General features: G+C 48.7%; 8 protein-coding genes across 8 annotated transcripts; 4 read left to right on the top strand and 4 right to left on the bottom strand.

Annotated features, from left to right (window-relative positions):
* Positions 1-3,142: 3,142 nt before the first annotated feature.
* FSST1_009504 (C2H2-type zinc finger protein) lies at positions 3,143-6,281 on the top strand (the record flags this gene model as incomplete). The annotated part of the gene is made up of 5 exons (XM_083226484.1): positions 3,143-3,282; positions 3,346-3,441; positions 3,661-4,845; positions 4,900-5,846; positions 5,902-6,281. 5 exons carry the CDS (start codon positions 3,143-3,145, stop codon positions 6,279-6,281), a joined length of 2,748 nt encoding a protein of 915 aa, XP_083085465.1.
* Positions 6,282-7,083: 802 nt separating this feature from the next.
* Positions 7,084-8,188, top strand: FSST1_009503 (NAD(P)H-dependent flavin oxidoreductase; the record flags this gene model as incomplete). Its single annotated transcript, XM_083226483.1, has 3 exons — positions 7,084-7,126; positions 7,183-7,994; positions 8,051-8,188. 3 exons carry the CDS (start codon positions 7,084-7,086, stop codon positions 8,186-8,188), a joined length of 993 nt encoding a protein of 330 aa, XP_083085464.1.
* A 136-nt stretch (positions 8,189-8,324) lies between these two features.
* FSST1_009502 (uncharacterized protein) lies at positions 8,325-10,216 on the bottom strand (the record flags this gene model as incomplete). Its single annotated transcript, XM_083226482.1, has 2 exons — positions 8,325-9,060; positions 9,111-10,216. 2 exons carry the CDS (start codon positions 10,214-10,216, stop codon positions 8,325-8,327), a joined length of 1,842 nt encoding a protein of 613 aa, XP_083085463.1.
* Positions 10,217-11,234: 1,018 nt separating this feature from the next.
* On the bottom strand, positions 11,235-12,187 carry FSST1_009501 (uncharacterized protein; the record flags this gene model as incomplete). The annotated part of the gene is made up of 2 exons (XM_083226481.1): positions 11,235-11,778; positions 11,835-12,187. 2 exons carry the CDS (start codon positions 12,185-12,187, stop codon positions 11,235-11,237), a joined length of 897 nt encoding a protein of 298 aa, XP_083085462.1.
* Positions 12,188-13,519: 1,332 nt separating this feature from the next.
* Positions 13,520-14,545, top strand: FSST1_009500 (uncharacterized protein; the record flags this gene model as incomplete). Its single annotated transcript, XM_083226480.1, has 1 exon — positions 13,520-14,545. The coding sequence occupies one exon, from the start codon at positions 13,520-13,522 to the stop codon at positions 14,543-14,545; it is 1,026 nt and encodes a 341-aa protein (XP_083085461.1).
* Positions 14,546-14,926: 381 nt separating this feature from the next.
* On the bottom strand, positions 14,927-19,593 carry FSST1_009499 (mediator complex subunit 13 C-terminal-domain-containing protein; the record flags this gene model as incomplete). The annotated part of the gene is made up of 2 exons (XM_083226478.1): positions 14,927-19,501; positions 19,555-19,593. 2 exons carry the CDS (start codon positions 19,591-19,593, stop codon positions 14,927-14,929), a joined length of 4,614 nt encoding a protein of 1,537 aa, XP_083085460.1.
* Positions 19,594-20,419: 826 nt separating this feature from the next.
* Positions 20,420-22,378, top strand: FSST1_009498 (ribosome biosynthesis protein ENP2; the record flags this gene model as incomplete). Its single annotated transcript, XM_083226477.1, has 1 exon — positions 20,420-22,378. One exon carries the CDS (start codon positions 20,420-20,422, stop codon positions 22,376-22,378), a length of 1,959 nt encoding a protein of 652 aa, XP_083085459.1.
* Positions 22,379-22,636: 258 nt separating this feature from the next.
* Positions 22,637-23,139, bottom strand: FSST1_009497 (uncharacterized protein; the record flags this gene model as incomplete). The annotated part of the gene is made up of 2 exons (XM_083226476.1): positions 22,637-22,911; positions 22,962-23,139. The coding sequence occupies 2 exons, from the start codon at positions 23,137-23,139 to the stop codon at positions 22,637-22,639; spliced, it is 453 nt and encodes a 150-aa protein (XP_083085458.1).
* Between the last annotated feature and the right edge of the window lie 1,431 nt (positions 23,140-24,570).

The raw sequence follows: 24,570 nt of genomic DNA, 5'->3' as shown, positions 1-24,570 counted from the left end.
CCTACGAAAGGACTTCTGCTTGCAGCATGCATACAGACTGTAAATATTTATATCATGTTGTCATGAGATCGATCACGATTGCAGTTTGAAAGCCGAGATTGATCATTAACTGTTTGCGATTAACCGTCCCCCCTTCCCACCAATTTGATTGCTTTGCTTTTGACATGTGCCTTGGTTATCAATAAAATCATATGTTCCTTCACGGTGGCTTACAAACAACAGTATCTTTCACCTTGCGACTCACTCTGACACATGCCCAGGGTGGCTTAGCAATTCTGACTGGGTGAGGGTTTACTTGGCTGCCCGTGCAGAGCTGTTACAATGGCCTGAATGGATGAGAGTTTACGGATAGGGGGGAATCATTCAGTGATGACGAAGGCTATAATACGTTGCAAGCCTCACTACACGCCCCCAAGACGTCGCGGCCTTGGCTAGGCTGGGCTTGCGTTGAGGTTATTTCAACTAACAAGAACAAGAACAAGGCTACTGGCACGAGCTTGGTCCTACCGTTTCTCTGTTTCTCTCCAAGCTGCCAGTGCCTTGTTGCCTTGCGCTGACCCGTGCTGGCGCACAGTTGTGTAGAGTGAGTAGGTAGGGACGGCAAGAATCCCGTCTGTTCCGTGCCCCTAGGATGGAATGTTTGAGTGCTAATCGTAGAGGCATGATAGGTTATATCCTGTCGTGTTTGTGGCATTTATAATTGATCAAAATCTTGGGTGTATGCTACATCGTTTATCGCTTTTTTGTTTTCTTTTCTTTTTGCAGCTGTCCCTGTCATTTTTCAATTCCGCTTTGTGGCTTGCTTGTTTTGGCGGAACCAGTGGCTCCCAGACAGATTCATTCCCCCAGATTGATGCAGGCGGGTTAGTTTGCCCACTCACACTCCCCACACTTTGTTCTCGCTTGAATAGTGTCAAGATTTTAATCACTTACGTACAAGACAACTTGAATCTGATAGGGAAGAAGAATCAAGACTATCTTCAGCACTATCATTCCGGATATTCTAACTGCTAGCATGTATGCATCTCGGCCAAATCTTCCCCATCTTATTCTAATCTGTTGATTCTGTCAACTAAGCTTGGCACCATCAGGAACACTAAGTTACGTTAAGGTAATGGAAGCACCGGGCATCCAAGTAAGTACCTCCTAGTACCGTAGCTTATCACCTCCAATTTCCCCGCCCTGGCCCTTGCGCCCGCGCTACGCCGCCATACCTTGTCCAACCTATATTCCGAGCCAGTGTTTTCGTCGTCTTAGCAGTCTCCGAACGACTTTACAGTGAGTTTGTTAGGGGACTGACTGGCTGTACGGAATCCTTGCCACACCATTCCTGATGGGCTTCCATGTCTCCTCTCTTCCCCTCTTTCCTTGGGCTGGCTTGGCTGGACTCTTTCGCCACGTCTGTTTCTCTTTTTTAATACTTACACCCCTGCATCGCCGTCTGTCTGGCTGGCTCGGCTCTTTCTGTCCCTCTCGGCGTATCGACGTGGCATGCTGAAGCTGTCCTACAGGCTACGCCTCGGTGTACCCGCCGACCGCCCACTGACAGAACTTTGCGGCGAGCCCTTTGATTGACCTGACATGAATCTAGACCCATTGACGCCTGTTTATCACAGCAGACTTGGTCACTGAATAACCTATGATTCCAAGCCAGCGTGCACCGTACCTTATCTAAACCTCTCCTTTCAGTGCTGTATTGCATTCTTACAATGGGAATCATTATCTCGATACTTGAGATCTCACAAATGTGCCATACCGTCATAAACCCACATCCACCGGTATCAGTGCCAGTCTCTCGGGTGTTGAGCCGGTGACTTAGACCGCAAACTCTGACACGCGCCAACCCATCTATTATGTTTTCCCCATTCTCTCCTCTCCTCTCCTCCATGCCCGGGGCAAAACCCCTCCTTGCTCTACCTATGTAATTCCGCCCTTCCTCTCTGGGTACCTGCCTGTCTAGTTTTCTCCTCTTCCACAACCTCGTTTCCCATCCACCCATATTCGTCCACAGATTACAAGGGCTAAACGTGATATTTACCGGATGAATTGTTAGACGACAAATAAAAGATCTGGACTTGATAGACCAAGGTCTTGGTTGGAATTTTTGAAAAATCGAAAGCAATATACATATTCACGGTTCGGTTCGGCATCATACCGAAAACATCGTCTCCCTCCTCCATACGGCGTCACAACTACAATCACAAGTTGACTTACAACAACCACAATCACCACCACCCAAAAGTTGACGAGACCGGAGAGACGGTACGGCAGAGTACTCATCCAATAACGTGTTACACTCGGCCAACCCAGGTATTGCGCCGTACCTTTTGATGTCGGCACGAGGGGGGAAAAGCCGAGATATTATACTGCAGCGTACCTACCGTAGGACACGAGAGGGGAAGCACTAAGGGGGCGTCTTCTGTTTTTTTGTATGGTTTGGTTTGGTTTGGCTTGATTTTGAGGCTTGCTGTCCGTCGTTGACCTTGTTGACCTTAACCTTGGCATCTCAACCTTGACCTTGTCCCCTCCATCTCATCCCATCCAGCTCCTTGGATTCATTCACTCTTCTTGGGTTAGACTTGGATGCTTGGCTGTGGTCTTTTTTTTCTTCATACTGGACCTGGACCCTAGTCACTCCTCCTTCCTTTCAGGCGCTGCCCCCCGTTCTTCCCGTCCACCCCATCCCCATCTTTCCTTCCCCATCCCCGTCTCGTCTTGTCTTGTCTCTCCCGCGGAAGGCAAACCTAAGACCAAGCCCAAGCCCAAGCCCAGGCCTCCACCTTGCCTTCCACCTTTCACCCTCCACACACTCCACCCTCCTTTACAACGTTTGTATTGTATGTACCTACCTACTCTGCTACTGCAACTGCATTGCGCTGCACTGTAGCTCACGGGCCACCGTCTATTTCCTCCTCCACATGCCATGCTTTACCCTTAACGCACCCCGCAATCTTCCTGCATCTATCTCCCCAGTTCCAGCTCCAAATCCCAAATCTGTGTTGCTCTACTCTGCTCTGCTCCTTCTTTTCTTCACTATCTCTTTTATCTCTCCTCGATATCTTTCACCCCACATCTCGATATCGAACATTAAACATAACTAGAAATCGACCAAGGACTTGTTATCTGAGCCTGCGTATCCACGATGCTTGCTATTCAGTCCATGGAAGGCCCTCCTCGGCCTCTTCCTGGTCCTCCTCCTGCTCTTGTAGGCCCAGAGTCAACTGAGGTTCGCCAGCCAAAGCCCAAGACTCTTCCCTGCAAGTACTGTAGTAAACGATTCAGGTTCGTTGTTTTTCTCCTTCATCGATGATTCCATTGTAGGCTGACCAGACTTTCGCCATGAAGACGTGTCGAACATGTACAGCGTCATGAGCGAACACATACCAAAGAGAAGCCGTTTTCATGTGGATGGGATCGCTGCGGAAAGACGTTCGGACGAAGGTACGTTATTCTTAGTTCCCCTATATTCCCCAGTCTCTCAGCCCGTCCCACCCGGTCACTCATATACTGTAACTGAGTCACCACTCACTCATCCACTCATTTCTTAACCTGTGTTATTTCATGACCTCTGCCCCGTTTCCTGTCTTTGCGAGCGCTATCCCAACCGGGACTTACACTTCACCTCAACTCTGTCAACACATATACTGACATGGATATAAGGGATCTTCTTGTTAGACACGAGAAGCTCGTGCATCTCAACGAAGGTAGCAAAGACAACAGTCGGCCCAGGAAGCTGTCGTCTAATACATCTTCAACCTCACATAAAAGCTCTATCTCTGAAGGCCAAACAAACACTGAGGCTATCGGACACCAGCATACCAATGTTTCACGGCCCCCGCCACCTCAGCAACCTCTGCCACAGCCTCAGGCTTATCACCATGGGCCACCTCCAGGCCCCCAACAAAGCCCCCACGATCACCGGGCACAACCCCGATCAGCAGCTTGTAATCTTGACCTATTATCCGACGCAGCCCTTGCGAGTTCAGTGACGCCTGTTCAGAGAAATGCTGCGCCAGCGCCTCTCCCACCACATTCTCCAGAATCCCGAAGAAAGAGCAGTTATGGAGAATCTATCGTTGCCTACACGACGGAACGCCCACGAGACGACCAACCTTTGGGATCTGGCTATGTACCTCAGCAACCACCTCCTGGGACTTATGACGATTACAACCCATTCCTTGACGAGTTTGCTTCTTCTTCTCACTTTTTGCCCCCAAGCTTCGAAACTGAGCAGCAAATGATGTACTCTCGAAGCCAAGGCGGGACCGCTCAGCGACGCTTATCGAAATCTTCATTTCTTCCGGGCCGTTTCCCGCCCATGCAGACTGAAGCCCGAGATCCTGCAGATCCTGCCTCACGAGGTATTGATGAAGCAGCGCGACAGTCTGCCCTTCGTATCTCTGTAGCCGACCATACCGTGATCAAGAACAGACTGGACGAATTTTCTGCCGTTCTACCCAACGATTTTGTTTTTCCTTCACGACATACTTTGACACGATTCTTAGAAGGCTATATCAGCGGGCTTCATGAGCATCTGCCTTTTCTTCATCTCCCCACTTTCTCGCCTGCCGAAGCCGCGCCCGAGTTGCTCCTTGCTATTCTCGCCGTAGGAGCACAGTATCGCTTTGAGAAGAATAGAGGCTATGCTCTATGGTATGCTGCCAAGGCTGTAGCCATGGAACAGATTCGTCGAAGGCGTATCTCGGAGGTGCATGCACTGTTGCCGACTGCGGCTGCTTACAGTCCTCACTCGACACGCCCTTCACCAAGTGCAACATATCGTCACTCATTCGCGTCTGCACAGTCCGAGCGGCCAGCAACACAGGATACTCACCGTGAACCTTAGTAAGCTCGCACCTTGATCAACTAAAAACATCTCCATTCTGACTATGCATCTAGCTCTCCTAATACCCCTCAAGCTCGGATTGAGACCATCCAAGCAGTTTTGCTTCTATTCGCCATCGGCCTCTGGGGCGTGCCAACTATTCTCCACGAAGCATTATCCTTGCAGAGTAATCTCGCAATCTTGATTCGGGAAGAAGGCTTGGTTGCCGAAGTTAACCAAAGTGTGGTCAACGACTGGGAAACGTGGATTCGACTCGAGACTGCGACACGGACCAAGCTTGTTGCCTACTGCTTCTTCAATCTCTGTAGCATTGCGTACAACGTGCCGCCATTGCTTTTGACATCTGAGTTGAATCTACTCCTGCCTCAAAGAGGCAAGCTCTGGAGGGCTGAGACGGCCTGGCAATGGCAAGAAATGCGACAGTCAACACCGATCATTGAGCTCACCTTACACGATGCCTTTTCACGACTATTCGGCCGGACAAACCAAGGCCTCCCGCAGCACCTGTCATCCCTAGGCAGTTACGTTCTCATCCACGCACTTATCCAACACATTTACTTGCTAAAACAGACATCTTTTGCGACTGGTCTACCATACAACATTCATCGAACCATGAAGCCTGAGGATGTTGAGGAGGTTTCGCAAGCACTGCGTGTATGGCAGACTAGCTTCGAGGATCAGCACCAGCTGAGAGCTGCGGAATCTGGCCACTACAGCATATCAGATTCGATTGAGGGCGGAACTCTGGATTACACGGCAACTGCCTTGTTACGACAAGCGTACATCCGACTCTATACAGATGTGACCCCTTCGACCGCGCTCGAGACTCGGGATCCGCTTTTAGTGGCGTCCGCCTTGAGTAGAACCCCCTTACTAGTACGAAGTCTAAGACTGCATAGAGCAGTGTTTCAAGCAATCCATGCCCTGTCTATGCTAGTAAAGGCTGGTGTCAATTACGTAGCCAGGACCAAGTCCGCCGACTGGAGCATTCAACACTCATGTAAGTACCAACTGGAACGTTATTCTTCGACTCGATCACTAACTGGGTTCTATAGTGTGCAATTTTGAGTGTGCCATACTGGTATCTAAGTGGCTTTTGACAATTGGATCAATTGGACCGCATGATGCGCCTGCTTCCCCCGAGGAAAAGAACTTGTTGGATATGGTGCGCCGGATGCTTGATGAAACTGAATTCGCTGTTCCTCCAATCGACCCATCGCTTTCAGGACAAAACGAAGCGCCATCAAGCGACAGCGCCAAGCTACGACAACTCGCAGTTGCGGTTGTGCGACTCTGGGCTGAGACTTTCAAGGGAACGCATATCTTTGAGATTGTCAAGGTCATGGGCCAGAGTCTCGACGCATATGCCGATTTGATCGAGAAGCCAAGAGACAGAAGTCCTCAAGTGCGATTATTGGAGCCAAACGTCAACTAAGAGGCATGATAAAACACTACTGGATGTTCCTAGCGATGGGACTGGAAGAAAATGATTATTGCGAATTTTGGGCGTCAGGGTTGGACATGGGTTTGACACTCATCTTTCAGGAAGTGTACACCAGGATTAGGAAAGCCAATGTGGTTATGATGATTCACGATGTGTGGTATATCTTATATATCAAGGCGTTTTCAGGCTGCGTCACAAGAGCCTTTGATTTAAGCATGTTGCAAAAGAAGGATGAAGCTGGAATTTGTTGAGCGAGGACAAGAGTCACTGGAGGCAGAGTTGAACATGAATACCTAGTAATTCAATACCAGTTGAGATCTAGTTTTTGATATAAATTTCCCTCTTTAGGTTTCTGATTTAACAATCTAAAACTTGGCGATGAAATGTTATTCGTGACAACTGCTGATAAAGAAGTTGCCTTCCCCGCAAAGTTGAATCTGATGTACGGTAAGTTGCGGTACTCCTTCCCGCCTTCCGCATGTGAGAGTGGAGGACCGAGCCGAGTGTGGGGGAATGAGTGGGTCTTTACTGGCATCATACCTCGGCACCTTCTTTAAGGTTGATCATGGAATGGTCATGAGGGACAAGTACGGACTAACGTAGGTACTGAAACTTGATGGGTGGCCCTGAAAATATCTAAACAACCTCGGGTCAAATCTCTCTCTTCATTCTACTTTCTTCTGTGAGACGGCTTAGACTATATAGACTTAGATATATAGAATCTCTTTTTCTCCCCCTATCTTTTACATCTTTTGCACTTTTTTTTTTTTTTTACACCTAGACAATCATCACGATGCCTTTTGCGACTGAACTCACAAAGCGACTGGGCATCAGAGGTTCGTATCACATTAACTCTATCCTCCACGACATCATACTAACTTCTACAAATCAGTGCCCGTCGTGCAAGGCGGCATGATGCACGTTGGCACCGCCGATCTCGCCTCAGCCGTTTCCAACGCTGGCGGCCTGGGCCTCATCACCGCCCTCATCTACCCGACCCCCGAGGAACTACGCAAAGAGATCCAGCGCTGCCGCACCCTCACCAAGAACCCCTTCGGCGTCAACATCACCCTCCTCCCTTCCATGGTCCCTCCCAACTACGCCGCTTTTGCCCAGGCTATCATTGACGAGGGTATCAAAGTCGTCGAGACGGCCGGTAACTCGCCCGGTCCTGTCATTACGCAGCTCAAGAAGGCCGGAATTATCGTTCTTCACAAGTGTACCACCATTCGTCACGCGCAGAGCGCCGTTAAGCTTGGCGTCGATTTCCTCAGCATAGACGGTTTCGAGTGCGCTGGTCACGTTGGAGAGAGCGACATTACCAACTTTATCCTTCTTAGCAAAGCGCGTCAAACGCTGGGCGTACCCTTCATCGCGAGCGGTGGCTTCGCAGACGGTTATGGACTCGCCGCCGCTCTGTGCCTCGGCGCTTGCGGTATTAACATGGGAACGCGATTCATGTGCACCGTCGAGGCGCCCGTGCACATCAAGGTCAAGGAGGAAATTGTCCGCGCCCAAGAGACCGACACAACACTTCTTCTTCGACGATGGACAAACACCACTCGGTTGTACAAGAACAAGGTTGCGATCGATGCGCTTGAGATTGAGAAGAAGAGCGAGTCGGGTGAATTTGCAGAGGTCGCGCCCTATATGAGCGGCAAGCGAGGAAAGGAAGTGTTTATCACTGGAGATGTCGATTATGGCGTAAGTTTTTTGTTTTACGCGTTCGATTGCGAGACAATTTTGCTAACTGATTGCAGGTTTGGACAACAGGGCAGGTTATGGGTTTGATCAACGATATTCCTACATGCGATGTTCTTGTTAGCAGAATTGAGAAGGAAGCCGAAACGGCCCTGAAAGAGAGACTCGCGCTTTTGGTGCCAGAGTCCAAACTATAGAACTAGAGTATACTAGATGTGCGAGATTTTGTTTTTAGAGCATGCGCAAAGATCTATGTTTTGTTTTTGGTAGTAAATACAAATGATGGGCGATTCTAGAGCATAAACAATCTATGAAAATATAACCCCTGTGCTTCTATGCCTGCACTTGTTCAAAGTCTTGTGTTTTGTGAAACGCATAGTCTAGTCGGTGCCGCTTCACCTGGTTTGATGATTCCGTCTGCTTCTGCGGTCGAGGTTGCTGAACAATGAGTTCTGGAACGCCGCGGTTTTCGAGGGACCATTCCTTTGCCTGGCAAAGACTCACACCCGTCTCGATGAGTGATATCTTGCCTCCAGGTCTTCCCATGGTCCAGCCTGCCGGCACGGTGCGTTGTCCTGGATCATATTTTGCGTCGTCGGTGAGATGGAGGTTCATTTCGAGGATCGCGCCGCGAAGACCGCAGTACACTGTATCCGATAGATCAGATGATTTGGCCAGACAATAGATCCTATCGTATGTTGGGCCGCCAATATGCAGTGTAGCATCGGGACGCCAGTAATTTCGTCTGGATGTACCATGCCAGTTACACAGCAGTCCAGCTTGGGGATCGCAACCCTGAGGTTGGCAGTCTGGCGCCCAGCCTTGCCGCCACATCTTGTGGTCGTCCTTTTGGCTGGGAAAAGGCCATTGTGTTGTGCATGGAAGAGCGCTTGTGTGATGATATGGTTTGGGGTATCTAAAGTCAAAGAGACGGATATCCGCCGATGTGTTACTGCCAGCTACGAAACGCTCTGTTCCGTAGACGAGGAGGGAACTGCCTGCTTCGTATGGCTGGAAGCGATCACGGTAGACTGCGTCTTGAGGTGAAGGAGTTCTGATATCCAATAGTCTTAAAGGAGGTAAGTAGCTGTTTTAAGTAGTTGCGGAAGAGAAACTCACCTGTATGTACCGTCATCCCACGTGCTCAAGAGAAGATTCTCATTTCCTCCCCTGACAGGCTCAATCGCTCGAACTGTCGTCTTCTCACCCATTCTGACATCAGTCAACTTGGCAGCATCATCGAGCGGCCTCGGATTGTTAGCAGCATTGGTGAAGTGTATACCCGTTGGTGTGAGTTGTCCCCAGCGCAGAGGGTTTCTGCTCGCACCTAAAGCGCAAGCCACGACATCTTTGCTCATGAATTTGGTGCTTCGTAGGAACGACGCTTCATCATCGGGACTTGTCTTTGAGAAGTCGTAGGACTCTATGGGAATCAATTCTGAGTTGTCTGATGCGGAGAGGTCATAGAGCATGAGGATAGAGCCTTTGCCGCTTGCGAGACGATTTGCCTCTGGTTGCCACTGTAAGGATGAGATTGAAGTTTGGCCCGGCGACTTCCTCATGTCAGAAAGACTATCTCGTAGTGGCCTATCTGTTCCCTTTAGTTGTCGTGAGATCGATGTAAAGTTATCCTTGCCAAATAGTATCTGGATATCTCCATTGGCTCTCCCGACAACAACGCCTGGTACCTCATCATTCTCTATGACAGATACTGCTGTGACGTCTCCGATGCCTCCTTTGTACCCATGAGCCTGGCCCGGGATCTGATGCCAAGTATCAGGTTGTCCGTTCACGGGCTTTATTCGCACCATGAGATTCTCACCCACGCCAGCCGCAAGAACATCATTCTGAAGTGATGATGAAAGCCGAGCGTCAAGAACAGTATGGAACAGAACCGATTGGCTTCCAGCTACCCTGCGGTGAAACCTCTCAGGCTGCTGCTTCTTCTCATGAAGAACGTTAATCCAAAATCCGCGCTTCTCCCAACAACGATCGAGATATGTCGCCCGATCCGCAATTGCACTCCATCGAGTATCATCATTCGTCGCTATTTCCAGTGAAGGAAATCTAGTTTTGACAAAACTCCGCCAGCCATCCTGTCTAACAAGAGAGCGAAGATGTTTTGTCAAGGCTGATACGTGCGCTACGTCACGAGCCGTGTCGAGATGCTCGACGATATCGAGAACGAGGTCATCTGGGAGACTTGCCAGAGATACCTTATCCATGGTTTATTCTTGGTTGAGGCGGTGAATGTTGTTGTATCAGGGGCATTTCGCCGAGGAATTTTAGATGGTTATGATGGCGTCTCTCTTTTTTTCAACGCCGCTTTTGAATGAGTCGGTAAGGTTTATCAAGGAGCAGAATTCGAATTCGGCGTTTCCATAAATTAAGAATTTTTCTAGATATTCTTGTTTACCTATGAAAAAGGAAAGAATGATTCGAAAGAAAAGAAAAGGGCACAAGAACACTTTCCTAATGAGTCAAGATTTATTATATTGCTTACTTCTTATTCTCATCAGTTAGTGCCTGTCTGCCTAGAATTGCTACAAAACACAGCGTCATTGCGGGTCTTGCTTGACAAAAATTGGCCTCCCAAGTCTTAGGAACCAAAAATAAGTGGTCTAAGAAGTATAGTCTAAGGAGCATAAACTGACCTACTAATTTTGTTCCTTATGCTTCCAGCGGTCAATTTTTCTGATATACCCTGAGGCTGAGATATCTTGCAAGCATTCCTCAACTATAGATAGGTATCTCATCTCGTAAATAAGTTCTGCATAAACAATGGTTTTTTTTATGTTTATTCAAGTTATGTACAGCAGCCAGTTTGCAATTTGAGTTGACAATACTGCACCCCAATCGGCCAAACAGAAAATCAATGAGTGTGTTGTAAACCATCCCTCCTTTGACAATTCAAGATACCTCCTTCATTAAGTCATAAAAACAAATAAAAGCAAATGGTGTATGCTGGGAAATCCTCACAAATCTGTCGCTGCCCTTCTTTGCATGAAGTCCTGTATTAATCTTGAGTTCAGAGTCTCCGTCAATGGGACTTTGAACTATCCAGCGTATTCACGCCGTCGGTAACGTATTAGTATCATGAATCAACATCATGCGTCCTGTGCAACTGAGGTAATAACTTTGCATAGTTCATGATGTGGCTCATCGCAAGCAGGGATATTGATATCCACCAGCCCTGAATGCCATCGTAATCTCGAATGGTCCTCCTGAATTCTAAGCTTACGCTTAGGTCCGGTTGGGGGCTTGTTCCTCGGTACTATCAAACCAACTTTGACCTAGAATCAGCTTCGCGTCATGTATACCTCCAGTTCCAGTATAGGCGACGAAGCACAGTTGACGGGGCGGGAATGGGATATCAGGAGATTCCCATTGAAGGTAAATATAGAGGAGATACCGAACAGGAGCTAATATTCCGTCAGGAGTAAGGACCTCTCGATAAATTGGTGGAGCTGGAACCAAGCAAGGTGGTTTCCCGGAAGCCATTCGGAGTTTATTGAGATACCCATGGGAAACGAAATTGACCTCAAAGTCCTCATTAAAAAGAACAGTCTCTCGGCATGTGTATTCATTCTCAAAGGTAAGCCTGACAGGGTAGCCTTCCTGGCCAAGGTCTGGGTCCAAGGCGGACGGTGGTGCCCTTCTTTGGACCTCACGGGCTGTCTCTTCCATGTGTCGTTCAAGTTCAGCCGAACTCATATTTTCCGGCCCGAATGTGTTCCACAAGTCTGCGGAGGAACTAAAAACTATGTTCTCGAAGGCAGATAGAACACTTTGAAGATATTAGAGGAGATGGGCGGAGGACGTAGTTTCGAATGCAGTACTCACATGGGGTCTGTTTGGTAAATAGTCGGCCTTAACTCTGTTGTCAGGTTTCCTTCATCTATACCGGATATCCCTATATCGGTAGCTTCTGTAGTAAAGGTCGAAGAAGGCAGGCCAGATGCTGGAGTAAAAGGCCTGGTACTGGTAGTCGAATTACTCCTCGGTATCTGCAGCGGTATGCGTGGTGGTGCTAGTCGACAACGTGACCGTCTATTGCCTGAGTTTCTCTCACGCTCTGCTCTTTTCTTTGATGTTTTGGTGGGAGTGACATCCTCAATCAAAGTGGACAAAAGCAACTTTCTGTCGAGTTCTCTTCGTGATTTTCTGTCGGGCTTCAAAGATCTATGCAAACTCATCGCCACCGCATTGGGAAAAGCACCTGTTTATTTGAAAGAGAGGTTCGAAAGTGCAGGGAAGGATATTTGAGGAGAAAAGAAATGGCGTCGGAGAGGCAGGGTAGTAAGAAAGCCTTACTTACCCAAGCTTCACAGCAGACCAAGAAGTGCTAGACAGGAGAATAGCTGGTTTCATTGGGCATGGGGAGGGGGGACATGCCATATAGTAGCCCTGGTTATTGCGTTCTGCAGAGCCTCACTTGAACAGGGGCGTATTGGGAGGAGACGGCCAAAGTGTTTATGTTGTAGTAGGTAATTTACATTGGGTACTCATGGCAGGTTGGCAAAACAACAAATCCGGCTGCCACTCGGTTGTTAACACGCCATCGTGGGGAATCTACCCTCGGATCCCTCCCTCTCCTATAGAAAGAAGTCATCATTTTCAACCTAACCTACTCTTCAGCTCGATTTCCGCTATATGATCATGCAGTCATCTTGTTTGGGATCCAAGGTATCATCGTGGTTGGCCGGATTGGCCTCGGAGAGAGGGGGCTCTGGGGTAGTTGATGAGAAGGTAAAGCGATAAGTGGAATAACAAAAGGGAATGGAGACGGGATGATATGGATTGAGCATGACATAGACGTGTCTTCCAGGTTGTTGTAATTGCCGTAGCTAAATCTTGACTCGGAGTCGACAATGGAAAGACAATAAACTCGAGGGATTCGAGTCTTTGAATTGGAATTTCCAAATCATCCCTTGCATCAAGATATCAGGCTAATGCGATGCGATGCAATGTGATGTGATGGGAAATGATGTGACGACTCAGCTCCTCACATGAAGGTGCCATCCTACATACGGCAACAGGAAGATGTGGGTGCGTTCTTTGTCTCAGCTGCGACCTCCCCATCTGGACTCAGAGCCTGATTCAATACATCTTATCTATCCCGGCAAAAACACTCCTTTCCCTACCAACCTTCCTGGGTAAGTATGCAACACTCCAAAGGGTCAGCCGATGCCCCTTTGGAAGTGGTTTTCTGTAATCCTCCTCAATATTATAAGATTCGCCTCAATTCCAGTTCCACAGAGTTCCATTCCCCGATGCCCGACTATCATGGTGTCGTTATTTGAGGCTCTAGAAATTCTTCTTCAGGCTTTGCCTACAAGTCCTGTATCCATCCCACCATTATTCCCTCCCACATTGGGACTGTTGATTCACTCATTTTAACAGCCATCTCTCAAATTTCTCAATTATCCTTATGTTAAGTTTCGTCCGCAGAGTCGTGTAAGCCTCAATCACTACTTGTCTTCCTCGCCAACTCAGCATTGACGAGCCTAACACAGAACACCGAAGAAATGCCATATGATTGTACTGGCACTAATAGTACCCTCGCCATCATAACGCATTGGGAGCCACTCACTGCGGATCAACCCTTGTCGAAGCGACAGCGCGAATCTCAAGGCCCATTCCGCATATATGCTGCCGTATACGGAAGAGGAAAGAATGGCCTCATATCAAACAAACTTGCCGAGAAACTGCGAATCGTCGACGATACACAAACCAAAAAAGTTCCTCCTGTTGTCTGTATTTCTTGTACGTTCGAAGGATCTGACCAGAACCTCGAGACCAGTCAAGTTCACGTCGTTCCTGGACTCCAGCAGGATCTGGTTCTAGGAGACGATACCGACGAACTCTGGCAAAGTGTTCACATCAGTCGCCCGGAAGAACCATTGCCTCGTCAGCTTAACACTCAAGAAGACTTTGAGAGAAACGGTATCTCGACTACAAACGAACGGTCCAAGGATAAGTTGAAATACCTTGTCAACCTTTATAGTTCCAAGACTCAACGAGACGTCTCCAACCCCAACATTGCTAACTCGGAGCCAGAAGAGATCCAAAGGCCATCGGAGGTCAGCTCCGAGTCATTGCACAGCTCAACTCTTGATAGCATCAGCAACATTAACTCAGACACCGACAACTGGATCATGGATTTCAGTTCCTTCCCACAAGTCTCTTATTTGGATACTCAGGATCAAACATGTGGTGCCTACTACAACGCCGCTGCTCATCTGGGCCGCACTCAATCCGAGCCTAGACACGAAGATTATGTCGGAGGTTGTAGTGGAAGTAGAATGTCACCCCTTGGTTCCGCGCCTTGTACTTTACGGTCATATTCTCCCATCTCCAACTGGTCCTTGGTAGAGAAAGAGCCTGGAGAAATGGGGGAGCAAGAAATAATACAGCAGTGTCAACACAGCGACTTCGAGACTCACCCAGGTCATCGCTTTTGGATCTGGGACCGCCAAAGGCAACTCTGGCGCCGGAGAGGGCGTAGCGGGATAGACGAGAGAGATTGGTTCACTGAATCGTTTCTTCAATAACATCCAATCCAAGGTAAGTTCTTCAAGCAGCAGATGATTGCAAGCTTAACAAAAAGGACAGGCCCGGTTATATGGCAGGCGTTGGTTGTGGTATATCTAATTATATAAGGTTATAGATTTTGTTTACTTTGTATGGTGATTTGTACACCAAATAGGCTATCGGTACTAATACTTGATTTTCTTTGTTTTTGCGGTTTCCAAGTCATTAGGTTAGCGACCGAAATTGAACATCTTTCACAGATAGCACAAAGCCAAACTATATTCGCATCGTAGGTAGTCTGACTATCCAATCACAGTATATGCACACAAAGTAAAAACGCCATGCACCAACAAATACGCCCATCTCCTTCCAAATGATGACGCCTTTCAATGCCTGTCCTATTATAACAAAAGATGCAGCGCTCGTACGCCCTTCTCAGCTACTGCAATATGCCAAGGCCGAACATCCATCTCACGATCTGTGACGCCCCTAGCACGGGCCAAAGTACCAAGACCCCTAAAGTAGCACAGCATCTCTCTTAGGAGAGGCTCGTATGCACGTGGGGTAGCCTCTGTATGGACAAGGTTGACTTCCATCACGACTGGAGGATCTTCAATCTTGATTCCCGTCCGTTTGATCAAGTAACCACTGGCAAGCGCAGGTCGTACTTCAAGAAGTGTAGTAGAGTTGCCAAACCGATGTGCAGCGATGGCGCCCCATGTTTGGTCAGTGGCATCGATCAAGAAAGAATCAGCGTCTGGTTCAGTGACACTCTCAGCACCTGGAGTAGCAGCCAGGGTATTTTCCCGCATAGGGGTTGCTGGAGTCGTTGTTTGCTCCGGCGAGACAATATTAGCCTGGGGCGTGGACACGGGTGTTGAGTAGAATGCCGAAGTTGCCGCATGAGGAATCTTTACGACGGGAGGCACAAGTTGTAGGGATGGACTAGTGTCAACCGACATCAAGATCATCGTGAAAGAATACTTGTCATCGAGTGTTGATGCTGCTTGCCACCACTCAACCTCTTTCTGGTCCATCGGTCCTGCTCTGGTAATGATTACTCGCCATTGAACTTTCCATATTGATATCATGCTCAACGTCGTCGCCCAGATTTCAGTTATGATGGCCGCTTTGTGCTGGGAAGCAGATCGGTCAGGGGTTCTGTTCCGCGTAATCGAGTAAGATGCAGTGGCTTGTCGTTGGCCACGGTTATCTGTCCATGCAGCCGTGATCCATCGACCATCAAGGCTTTCAGCGTAGCCCACATGAATACATGAGTTTTCGTGCATAAGGGATTGAGAAGGCGAGGTTGTCAATTTGAAGTCAATCATTCGAGGCGGAGGCTGTTCAAGCATGACCGCAGGTGCAGGGGTAGGGCCGCCATATTCAGGGGCCAGAAACAGCGTACATCTGTCGTAAGTCTCTACACAGAGTTTGATCATTTCTGCGGGAGTTGGAACAACTAGAGATGCCGTTGATGATATCAGATTCGACGACACAAGCTGCAAAACCAGCTCGTTCTGCGGAGATTCTTTGCGAGCTGCTAGGAGTTCACTATACTCGTCAAAGCAGCGGTAGAAAGCGGTGCAAGCTTCGATGATAGAGGCGGGATTGTCAGGTGAGTAGACGAAGTAAATGACCAGATTCTTGTCCTTGGACTTCAATTCTGATAGAGAGCTTCGGAGCACTTCCATGCTCTCCACTAGAGAGGAGCCATGACCAGTAACAGTTGCGTCAGGTGAGGTTGAGATCCTATCGACCTCATAAGGCAAAACGCCGTCGTCCCAGTCTCCAGATAAGGGCAGGTTGTTGAAGGTACCTAGCTTCAGCGATTCATATACACTCTTTGAGCGGCTGAGGAAACTTCCGACGTGATCTGGCATTCCCTTCCAGCCAGGAAATATGCAAAGGGCAGTGACATCCTTTGCGCCCCACGAAGGTGACAGTCCAAGACCTTCCCAGAAAGAGATAGATGACGGAAGTACGGATAGTTTCGTTTCCGATCTACGAACCTCGAGGTGAGGTACTGGAATCTGGTAGAGGTTGTTGGCCCGTAGTTGTTCGACATTGGTATCCCTGCCAGGTATCGGTCGGGGTTGCATGCGATTTGGCTGCCCCACGAGTGGTAGGTCTAGTATCTCAAGCAATCCTTTTAATCGTACCGCTGTGGCGCTTCCTAAATTCGAGGGAATAACGTTGTGAAGGAGCTGGAGCGAACTACGGGCAACGTTGAGCTCATGACCTTTCATTGTTGCAAGTGCAGCAGACTCTTTCCTGTGATCAATACCGATATCAAGTCGGCCAGTGGCAGCTTGTTCGGTGACAATTTGTGCAACCTCAACGAACTCGAGGTTAGAAAGTCCCACTTCTGCATTGAGAGGCTCCGGATCCGAAAAAAAGCGATGAAGCGGCAGTTCTGGTGACTCGGTCTTTGATAGCTTGGGTAGTTCGATCGCAAACTGCTCTTCAGTGGCATCGTCTATCAGGTCTGCCTCGCGCGATGTTGTGGCTTGCGAAAGTGCATCATCATCCACAACTGTCCGTTTCACGCTGGACTTGATCGGCGACATAGGGCCACCAGAGATTGAACTTAGGTCATCCGCCTCTGAATCGGCATCACTATCTTCGGAGAAGGATGCATTGCCGTTTGATTTTTGGGCATTTGTATAATTAGCAGACCCGTCTACGCCAGTCAAGCTTCTGATCAAAGACACACCAGAGAGGGTCTTGGAATCCGGCTTGATCTTCCCCTGTCGTTCAAGGTATTCATCTCTGGAAAGGCCTTCAGTATCACGCTTCAATTCCCCACTGCCCTGATCCTTTGAAAAGTCAAATGCACCACCGTGTTCGTACTTCTTGTTGATCAGGGGGATCTTAGGGTCAAACTCGACTTTCTCAAAAATGCTACTCTTGCGCCGAAGAGGGGCTTGAAAGGTGAAATTCTCCTGCGTAGGGCTAGCCAGAGAAGCTTTTACTCGCTTGAACACAGTATCTGGGTCAAAGGGGCTGGATCCTCGCTTGTTGGAATTTGACCGTTCAGTTTTGACCTTGTGGTTGATCTCATCATTGAGGGAGCTCCTGGCGTGTTTTAATTCTGGCTTCGCAAAAACAGGTTCATGAGTCTTGGGTTTTGACTTGATCTTGGGCTTTGGCTCGACAACTTTCTGGGGTTGCGGTTGCGTGATCATCGGCGGGGGCATCACTTGAGGGGGCATTGCTGGAGGGAGTATCGCCTGAGGGAGTATCGTTTGAGGAGGTATTGCTGGAGGGTGTATCGCTTGAGGGGGAGGGGGATGCGAAATTGGTTGTAAATCGGCCATGTCGATATCCATATCGTTGCCATCAGGTCCATCAAAAAAGTTGAAGTCGTCTTCTGTCACATCATGATCACCAAATACATCTCCACCCATACCGTTCATTATATCATCGGTATCGCCAATCAAGTTGCTGTCGCTTCGCTCTCTCTTTTGTTCATGGCCACCATCCCACGCATCATGGTCGACGTCAGCCATCGGTGTAACTGTCGGCATCGTGGCATCTGCGTCAATAACTGCAAGAGTTGGATGGTGGTTATTAGGACTGGAGGTTGCCCCGTCTATAGAAGGAGTAACGCCGAGGTGCTGTTGGATAGCGTCAGGAGGAGTCGGATACATGACACCAGCAGCGGCCGTACTTGGACGCCGTACTGATAGTGGAGATTGGCCGTTGAGACTTTGAGCTTGGAGGTTAGCAGCATTGACCTCTTTTGCGGCAGTATGGGCACGCTCGGCTTTTCGCCTGGAAACCCTCTCGTCCCTTTCAGAAGTACCAGCAAACCATCCACGAGCGTCACCCAAAGGATCGTGGCATTCCTCATGGCCACTCAGCATGGTATCTCCCACACGGTGGGTCGTCGATACCTCCAATGATTTCTTGCGAAAGCAAAGGGCTCCTGGCCATGGAACGGTGGCACGCAGTCGCTTCTGCTCTCCATCTACATCCTGCGAGGTCGGCTTCATGATGAGAAGATTGACCCATGAGCCCGCTTTAAAATTAGACGGATTAAGTCCACAATATTCGAGTGCTTTGAGGCACGAATGTTTCCAGAGTGAATCATGTGTGTCTGGGAAACTTCTGACGCTCAAAGTTTGTGTGTTCGGTGTCTGTGCAAGGCTCCGGTCCGCATCTCCGTTGGAAAAGCTGGATTTTGTAGCAAATACTCCATAAGGGGCAGCTAATATCGGACCGCTCGACGAAGAGGAATCTCCAGAAAGAACATCTTCCACCGTAGCCAGATTCTGACAATAAGAGAAGTAAAGACTGACCACAAGAGAACCTGTGGTTGTAAGATAAGTTTTGAATGTACCGATAACAGGATCGGCCTGCAAAGAATCCTTTTCATGTTCGTTTCTATCGGCTTGCAACGGTGGGATTAATATTGTCCTGTAGTTGAGAGGAACCGCCATAGATTGGCTGCAAAACGCAAATGTTATCACGGAAATTACTGCAATGATGAATTGCTCGTATATAATCTTGGGTACTGGCTGTGTCGTCTTGATGTCGACAGGCTGAGCCGGAAGTTGAACGCCTCCTTCAGCCTGAGTCCCTGCGGTGGGTGTAGGTGAAATTAGGGGGTTGCGCTGATGCGGTTCAGCTGGAGATGTGATCGCGGCCGTGTTTGTTGCAGCATTTTGTGTTGTGTTGCCAGGGATGCGGTTCTTCTGCAAAGCAGCAGGTTCGAGTGTACCCTCCTCGACCATTCCCAGCGTGTAGCCGCAAGCTTCAAGACTGACACCCGAGCCAAAACTGACAGCCTTGCTTGCTACATCTTTGTTGGTGATCTGGAAGATCCATATCGCTCCTCGGTCGGCGTCGTACGAGACTAACTTTCCTTGGTCACGAAGTGTACTTTGAATCTCGAGGGCGGATGATTGGAAGCTATGCGATTGGTCTATGGACGGCTCGTAAATGCGAAAGGCTATCGACGCGATGTTGTTCTACAGATCCAAGTGTCAGATGGTGAATGAAAGGGAATGTTTGTACCACTCACTATCAACAGAGTATTCGTTTCATATTCGCTGGTCTCCATTGCGACAGTTTCCTCGCCGCCCCGAAGTCGCAACCGTGAAAGCGGCTTAAGGCACAACGGCTAGGCGCAAGCCTAGATGGGCCCGGTACTTATCGTTGTCACCTTTAAAGGCAGTCGAAGGGAGGTTAACACGGGGATCCTCGAAATATGGTTGTTAAGATTGTAGTTGTTGAGGCCGTCGATTCTCCGGACTCCATCTCAACGAACGAGACACTGGTGCCGAGCGAGCAGCTCGGAGATGGCGCCGCGGGGAGCTTATTAGGTACTCGGTCGGTAAGATGAGTGTTGGAACTGTAGGAATTGAAATACAGTTAAGCCATTAGACCTATGTTGTGCTGTCTTGCAATTAGTGATCGGTGGGTTGATGTTCTGTATTAAATCGATGTTTGATGATATATTCGACGTCTGTCGCGATTCAGAGACTAGGCGAGATAGAAATTCAGTGGAGGTTCGTACGGGAGCCAGGGCCTCAGCTAGGATGGGGCGCCAGAAAGTGAGTAAACAGGGACGTTTTAGGGGGGTCCCTGATGGATGTTTGATGGAGGACGTCAGTTGCACTTAGGGGCCCTCCCCAAAGCGACTAGGTTTATTACGGACATAGCCTATTGACTTTCCGATAGACAGATAGGAGCAGGTGGCCCGATGGCCTGGGAGGTCCCTTCACCGAAGCCCGGTCACCGAGTTCACCGAACTTGGTGGGGCAAGCTTTTTCTTCACCTTGATTTTTTTCCAACTCCAATCCAGTCGCATCCGCTGGACGCAAAACTTACTACCTGCAGCACAACAACAACCTTTGTTCTTGCGATTCACCAAGAACAACGCCGCCATGAAGTTGTCAAACCCGGGAACCGTTCCCGTATACACAATCTCGGGCGCATCTTCAGCCCGACCTCTTCCCGACTGGCTTGCGCGACGCAGAAAGCGAAGTTTGAAGGATGATGCCGAATACCAGAATCGTGTCGAGCTCCTACAGGATTTCGAATTCGAAGAGGCCAGCAACTGCATTCGAGTCAGTGAGGATGGTGACTGGATTATGAGTACCGGCACATACAAGCCGCAGATTCATGTTCACAACTTATCTCAGCTGTCGCTGTCTTTCGCCCGTCACACCAACGCCCTCAACCATTCCTTTCAACTTTTGTCGTCCGATTACTCCAAGTCTATTCATCTACAAACCGATCGCCGCCTCGAATTCCACACTCCCATGGGCTGCCACTATGAAGTTCGTCTTCCCAGATACGGTCGAGACCTTGTCTACGACCGACAGTCCACCGAGGCTCTTGTGCCATCCGTCGGCCTAGATAGTGATGGCAAGGGTGAAGTATTTCGCCTGAACCTCGAGTTGGGACGTTTCATGAAGTCTTACCAGGTTGATGTTGGTGGCGACGATGAATTAACTGGCGGTGGTCTACAAGGAGGCATTGGAGTTGGTAGTGTCAACACTGCAGCCATCGCAGAAAACACCCACAATTTACTTGCTTTCGGAACTTCGATAGGAACTGTTGAGTTCTGGGACCCTCGATCCAAGTCAAGAGTTGCCATGTTGGGCGGTCATGACGGTGAAGTTACAGCACTCGACTTCAGTCCTTCAGGTCTTTCTATCGTCACTGGCTCGTCGACCGGCATGATGCAGATTTTCGATCTTCGACGGCCTGTGCCTCTCCTGAAGAAGGACCAAGGCTATGGATTTGCAGTAAAGAAGCTTATACACATGACAACGGCATCACAAGAAAAGAAGATCCTCTCAGCTGATAAGCGCATCATTAAGCTGTGGGATGAACAAACTGGAGACCCATGGACGTCCGTGGAACCTATCGTGGACATCAACGACGTTGCCTGGTGTAAAAACACTGGTATGATCATGACAGCCAACGAAGGCAAGCAGCAGCACGCATTCTTTGTTCCTCAACTTGGTCCCGCGCCCAAGTGGTGCTCTTTCTTGGACAACATGGTCGAAGAGATGGCCGAGGAGGTGCACACCGAAACATACGACAACTACAAGTTCTTGACACTCCCCGAACTGAAGCAACTAAGCTTGTCTCACCTTGTTGGAAAGACCAACCTGCTCCGACCATACATGCACGGTTACTTTGTGGCTTCCAAGCTGTACGAGCAGGCTAGGTTGATTGCTAACCCCTACGTCTGGGAGGAAGAGAGGACGAAGCGTATCAAGGATAAGGTTGAGAAGGAGCGTGCAAGCAGAATCAGAGGCACCAAGAAGGTCAAGGTCAACCAGAAGTTGGTTGACAAGCTTCTCAAGAAGCAGGAGAACAGAGAGGAAGTCGATACCAAGGCTGGTGTTCTTGGTGATGATCGTTTCAACAAGATGTTCGAGGATGAAGCCTTCCAGGTCGACGAGAATACTGGAGAATTCCGCTCCCTCAATCCAAGCACTATGGTCGAACAGGCAATGCAGCCTAAGGGCGCCAAGCGTTACCAGGCCAAGGACTCCGATGACGATCAGTCCAGTGACGAAGATATGGATAAGCCTGTCGCCGCACCCAAGAAGAAGTCCAAGGACGACGATGATGTTGTCATGCGTGTTACGTCAACCAGTAACCAGGGACGAGCCGTCAGGGATACAGCGCTTGGCTCAAGACAACAGAAGTTCGGGCGCGACAGCAAGGCCCGTGGTGAAGTTGTCGGCGAGCGACAAGTTTCATTTATCCCTGAGTCAAGGAGGAAACAGAAGGCGCGAGAGGAGGAGTTGCCCGCCGAGCCTCGAGATAAGCGAACTGGAGCTGCTCGACGAAGTGCCAGCGGTAATACATTTAGAAGGATCTAAGAAGGAGAAAATAGGCGCTTGGAATTCATTATCAAAAATAGCAAAGGCGTTATCGTTCAGTTCGTGGAGAAAAGATGAGACAGCTCATGCGTGGAGGGTTACTATTTATACATGAATGATACCCGGATCCTGTCCGTTGGAAACACCAGTTCAAGGCCGCGACCACCCGAATATTGTGTCAGACAACTTCCTGCGACCTTTCTCTGCCAGTGTCATTGCCAGCCGAGCCATTCTTGGCTGACACTTCTATGTTGCTGTCTACTTTCTTGCCCACTTCTTCTCCTTTCGCTTTGCCTTGGCTTGTGCTAGTCCCTTTTCGAGATCTTCAGGTCGGATTCTTGGTGTTGGGGGGACATCATCTTCAATCCGTGTACGGTTGCGATGAGTTGGAATAGACCCGTCCTTGACTGAAGATGGGAACTCTGTTCTTCGGGGTGTGAGAGCGGTGACAACCTTGCGGGCAGACTTTCTAAGCGTCTCTCGCATTGTCCATTCACGCTTCTTTGCAATGAAGAAAAGAGCAGCTGTAGAGACTGCGACGAGGTTAGCATATGTAGCGAGACAATACATTGGTAATACATACTACCGACTAAACTGACAACAACGACAACAATTACGATGGCGATCATGCCGCCTTGTGAGATAGAAACGGAGTTTCCTGAACTGTCGCCAGCTGCACCGGCATCGGTGCCAGTGTCTGCACTTGGGGCATCATTGTATACTTCCGATGCCAATGGGAAAGGGTCGGTTGTTTGAGACATTATGTTTGAATAAGGGCTGATTGCTGGAATTTGTTGTTCGAGAATATGCAAAAGAAGGCTCAGAGAACCTTGGATAGTATGGAAGAAAGCAACAACACCATGTAATTAAGATAGAAGGACCAGAATTTTCATAAGAATATAGCCATATTGAGAGGATGTGCATTGTATTTACATCCATGGATCACTTTTCTTTCATCCCCCACATAGGTTGCACCCAGCCCAAGCTACCCCTTGATACCGACTTGGCCCTCAACTCCCGAAGGTTCAAGGCGAATCGTTATTGGATCCTCATTGCTGGGCCGAGACTCAAGCACAACACAGGAACCGCGATATAGGTACATTCTTGGTTGTGATTGGTGATCGCCGAGCTCGAAGCGCTGAGCGGCAAAGCCTCAAACAGGGGTCCAACCAATAAGACAAGCGTATAAGCACCTGAACAACCGCAATGCTCGTTGCTCGTCACGCGCCAAAGGGTGATTAATGCAGGGCCGTTGCTTGTGCCCAAGGAATATTTTTCTTATGTTTCACAGTGATGAGCCGCTGGATTGGTCATATAGAGTCTTAGTCTGGGGTTTAAGTTGTAGTGCATGTGGGTGTTTGGAGATGGGTTTCATTCTGACATAGGTCGGTGATAGCAGCGGCTGGGATCAATATAGTGAGGGTGGTCTAAGCGTCTCTGACGTCCATCTCTAAGTCTTATGCGAAGCGCCCAGGGTCAGAAATAGGTCTTGTATGCTTCTCTTGCATTTTTCTGACATTGTATGGCCGACGTTGAAGTTTCGTCTATTTCCTTAATTTAGAGATAACCGCCTCTGCACTGCTTTGTCTTTAAGCGAGCTGTTTGACCATGTAGTACAATTTGAACATGAATAGATCATGATGGTCAGGCTTGGCATTGCAGGACAAACTCAAGATGCTGCCTTCATATGAAATAGTCTCTTTTTGTGAGAAGCTATCCCCTGCATGATCTACAAAAGTCCTTGTCGACAGGGTTTGTGAGACCGTGTGTGATTCCACTCGATAGTCATATTGAGGTTGTATTATCACAAGGAACTGTTTCCTCATTCCAAAGGTTCACACCGTCTTTGAAGCAGTCAATTACCTGATTCGTCCTTATACCTAAACATGCAAATTATGCCCAAGAGAGTGCTCTCGCGAGAGGAAAAGAAGACACCATCACCTAGGCTTACTGTGTACTGAGTATCTAAGTAGGTAGGCATGAAATGGCGAGAGGCGCCTTTAGGTACAGAAGAAGTGAAAGCAATAGATACGAAATAAGGTTAATTTATGCTTTTCAGACCAGACTCTTTTAAGTCTATACCATAAAGGCCAAAGATCAAAGGCCAATATTTCTATTACCCACCAGACGCGGCAACTGGGATGGGAAAGCAGAGTGGCAGAACTGAACTAAACAGATAAGGAGTCAAATGT

Source organism: Fusarium sambucinum, chromosome II (genome assembly GCF_050947815.1).
Source record: "Fusarium sambucinum isolate potato_lamoka chromosome II, whole genome shotgun sequence".
In the NCBI taxonomy this organism is placed as follows: Eukaryota; Fungi; Ascomycota; class Sordariomycetes; order Hypocreales; family Nectriaceae; genus Fusarium; species Fusarium sambucinum.
This window is presented reverse-complemented; position numbering and strand designations above follow the sequence as displayed.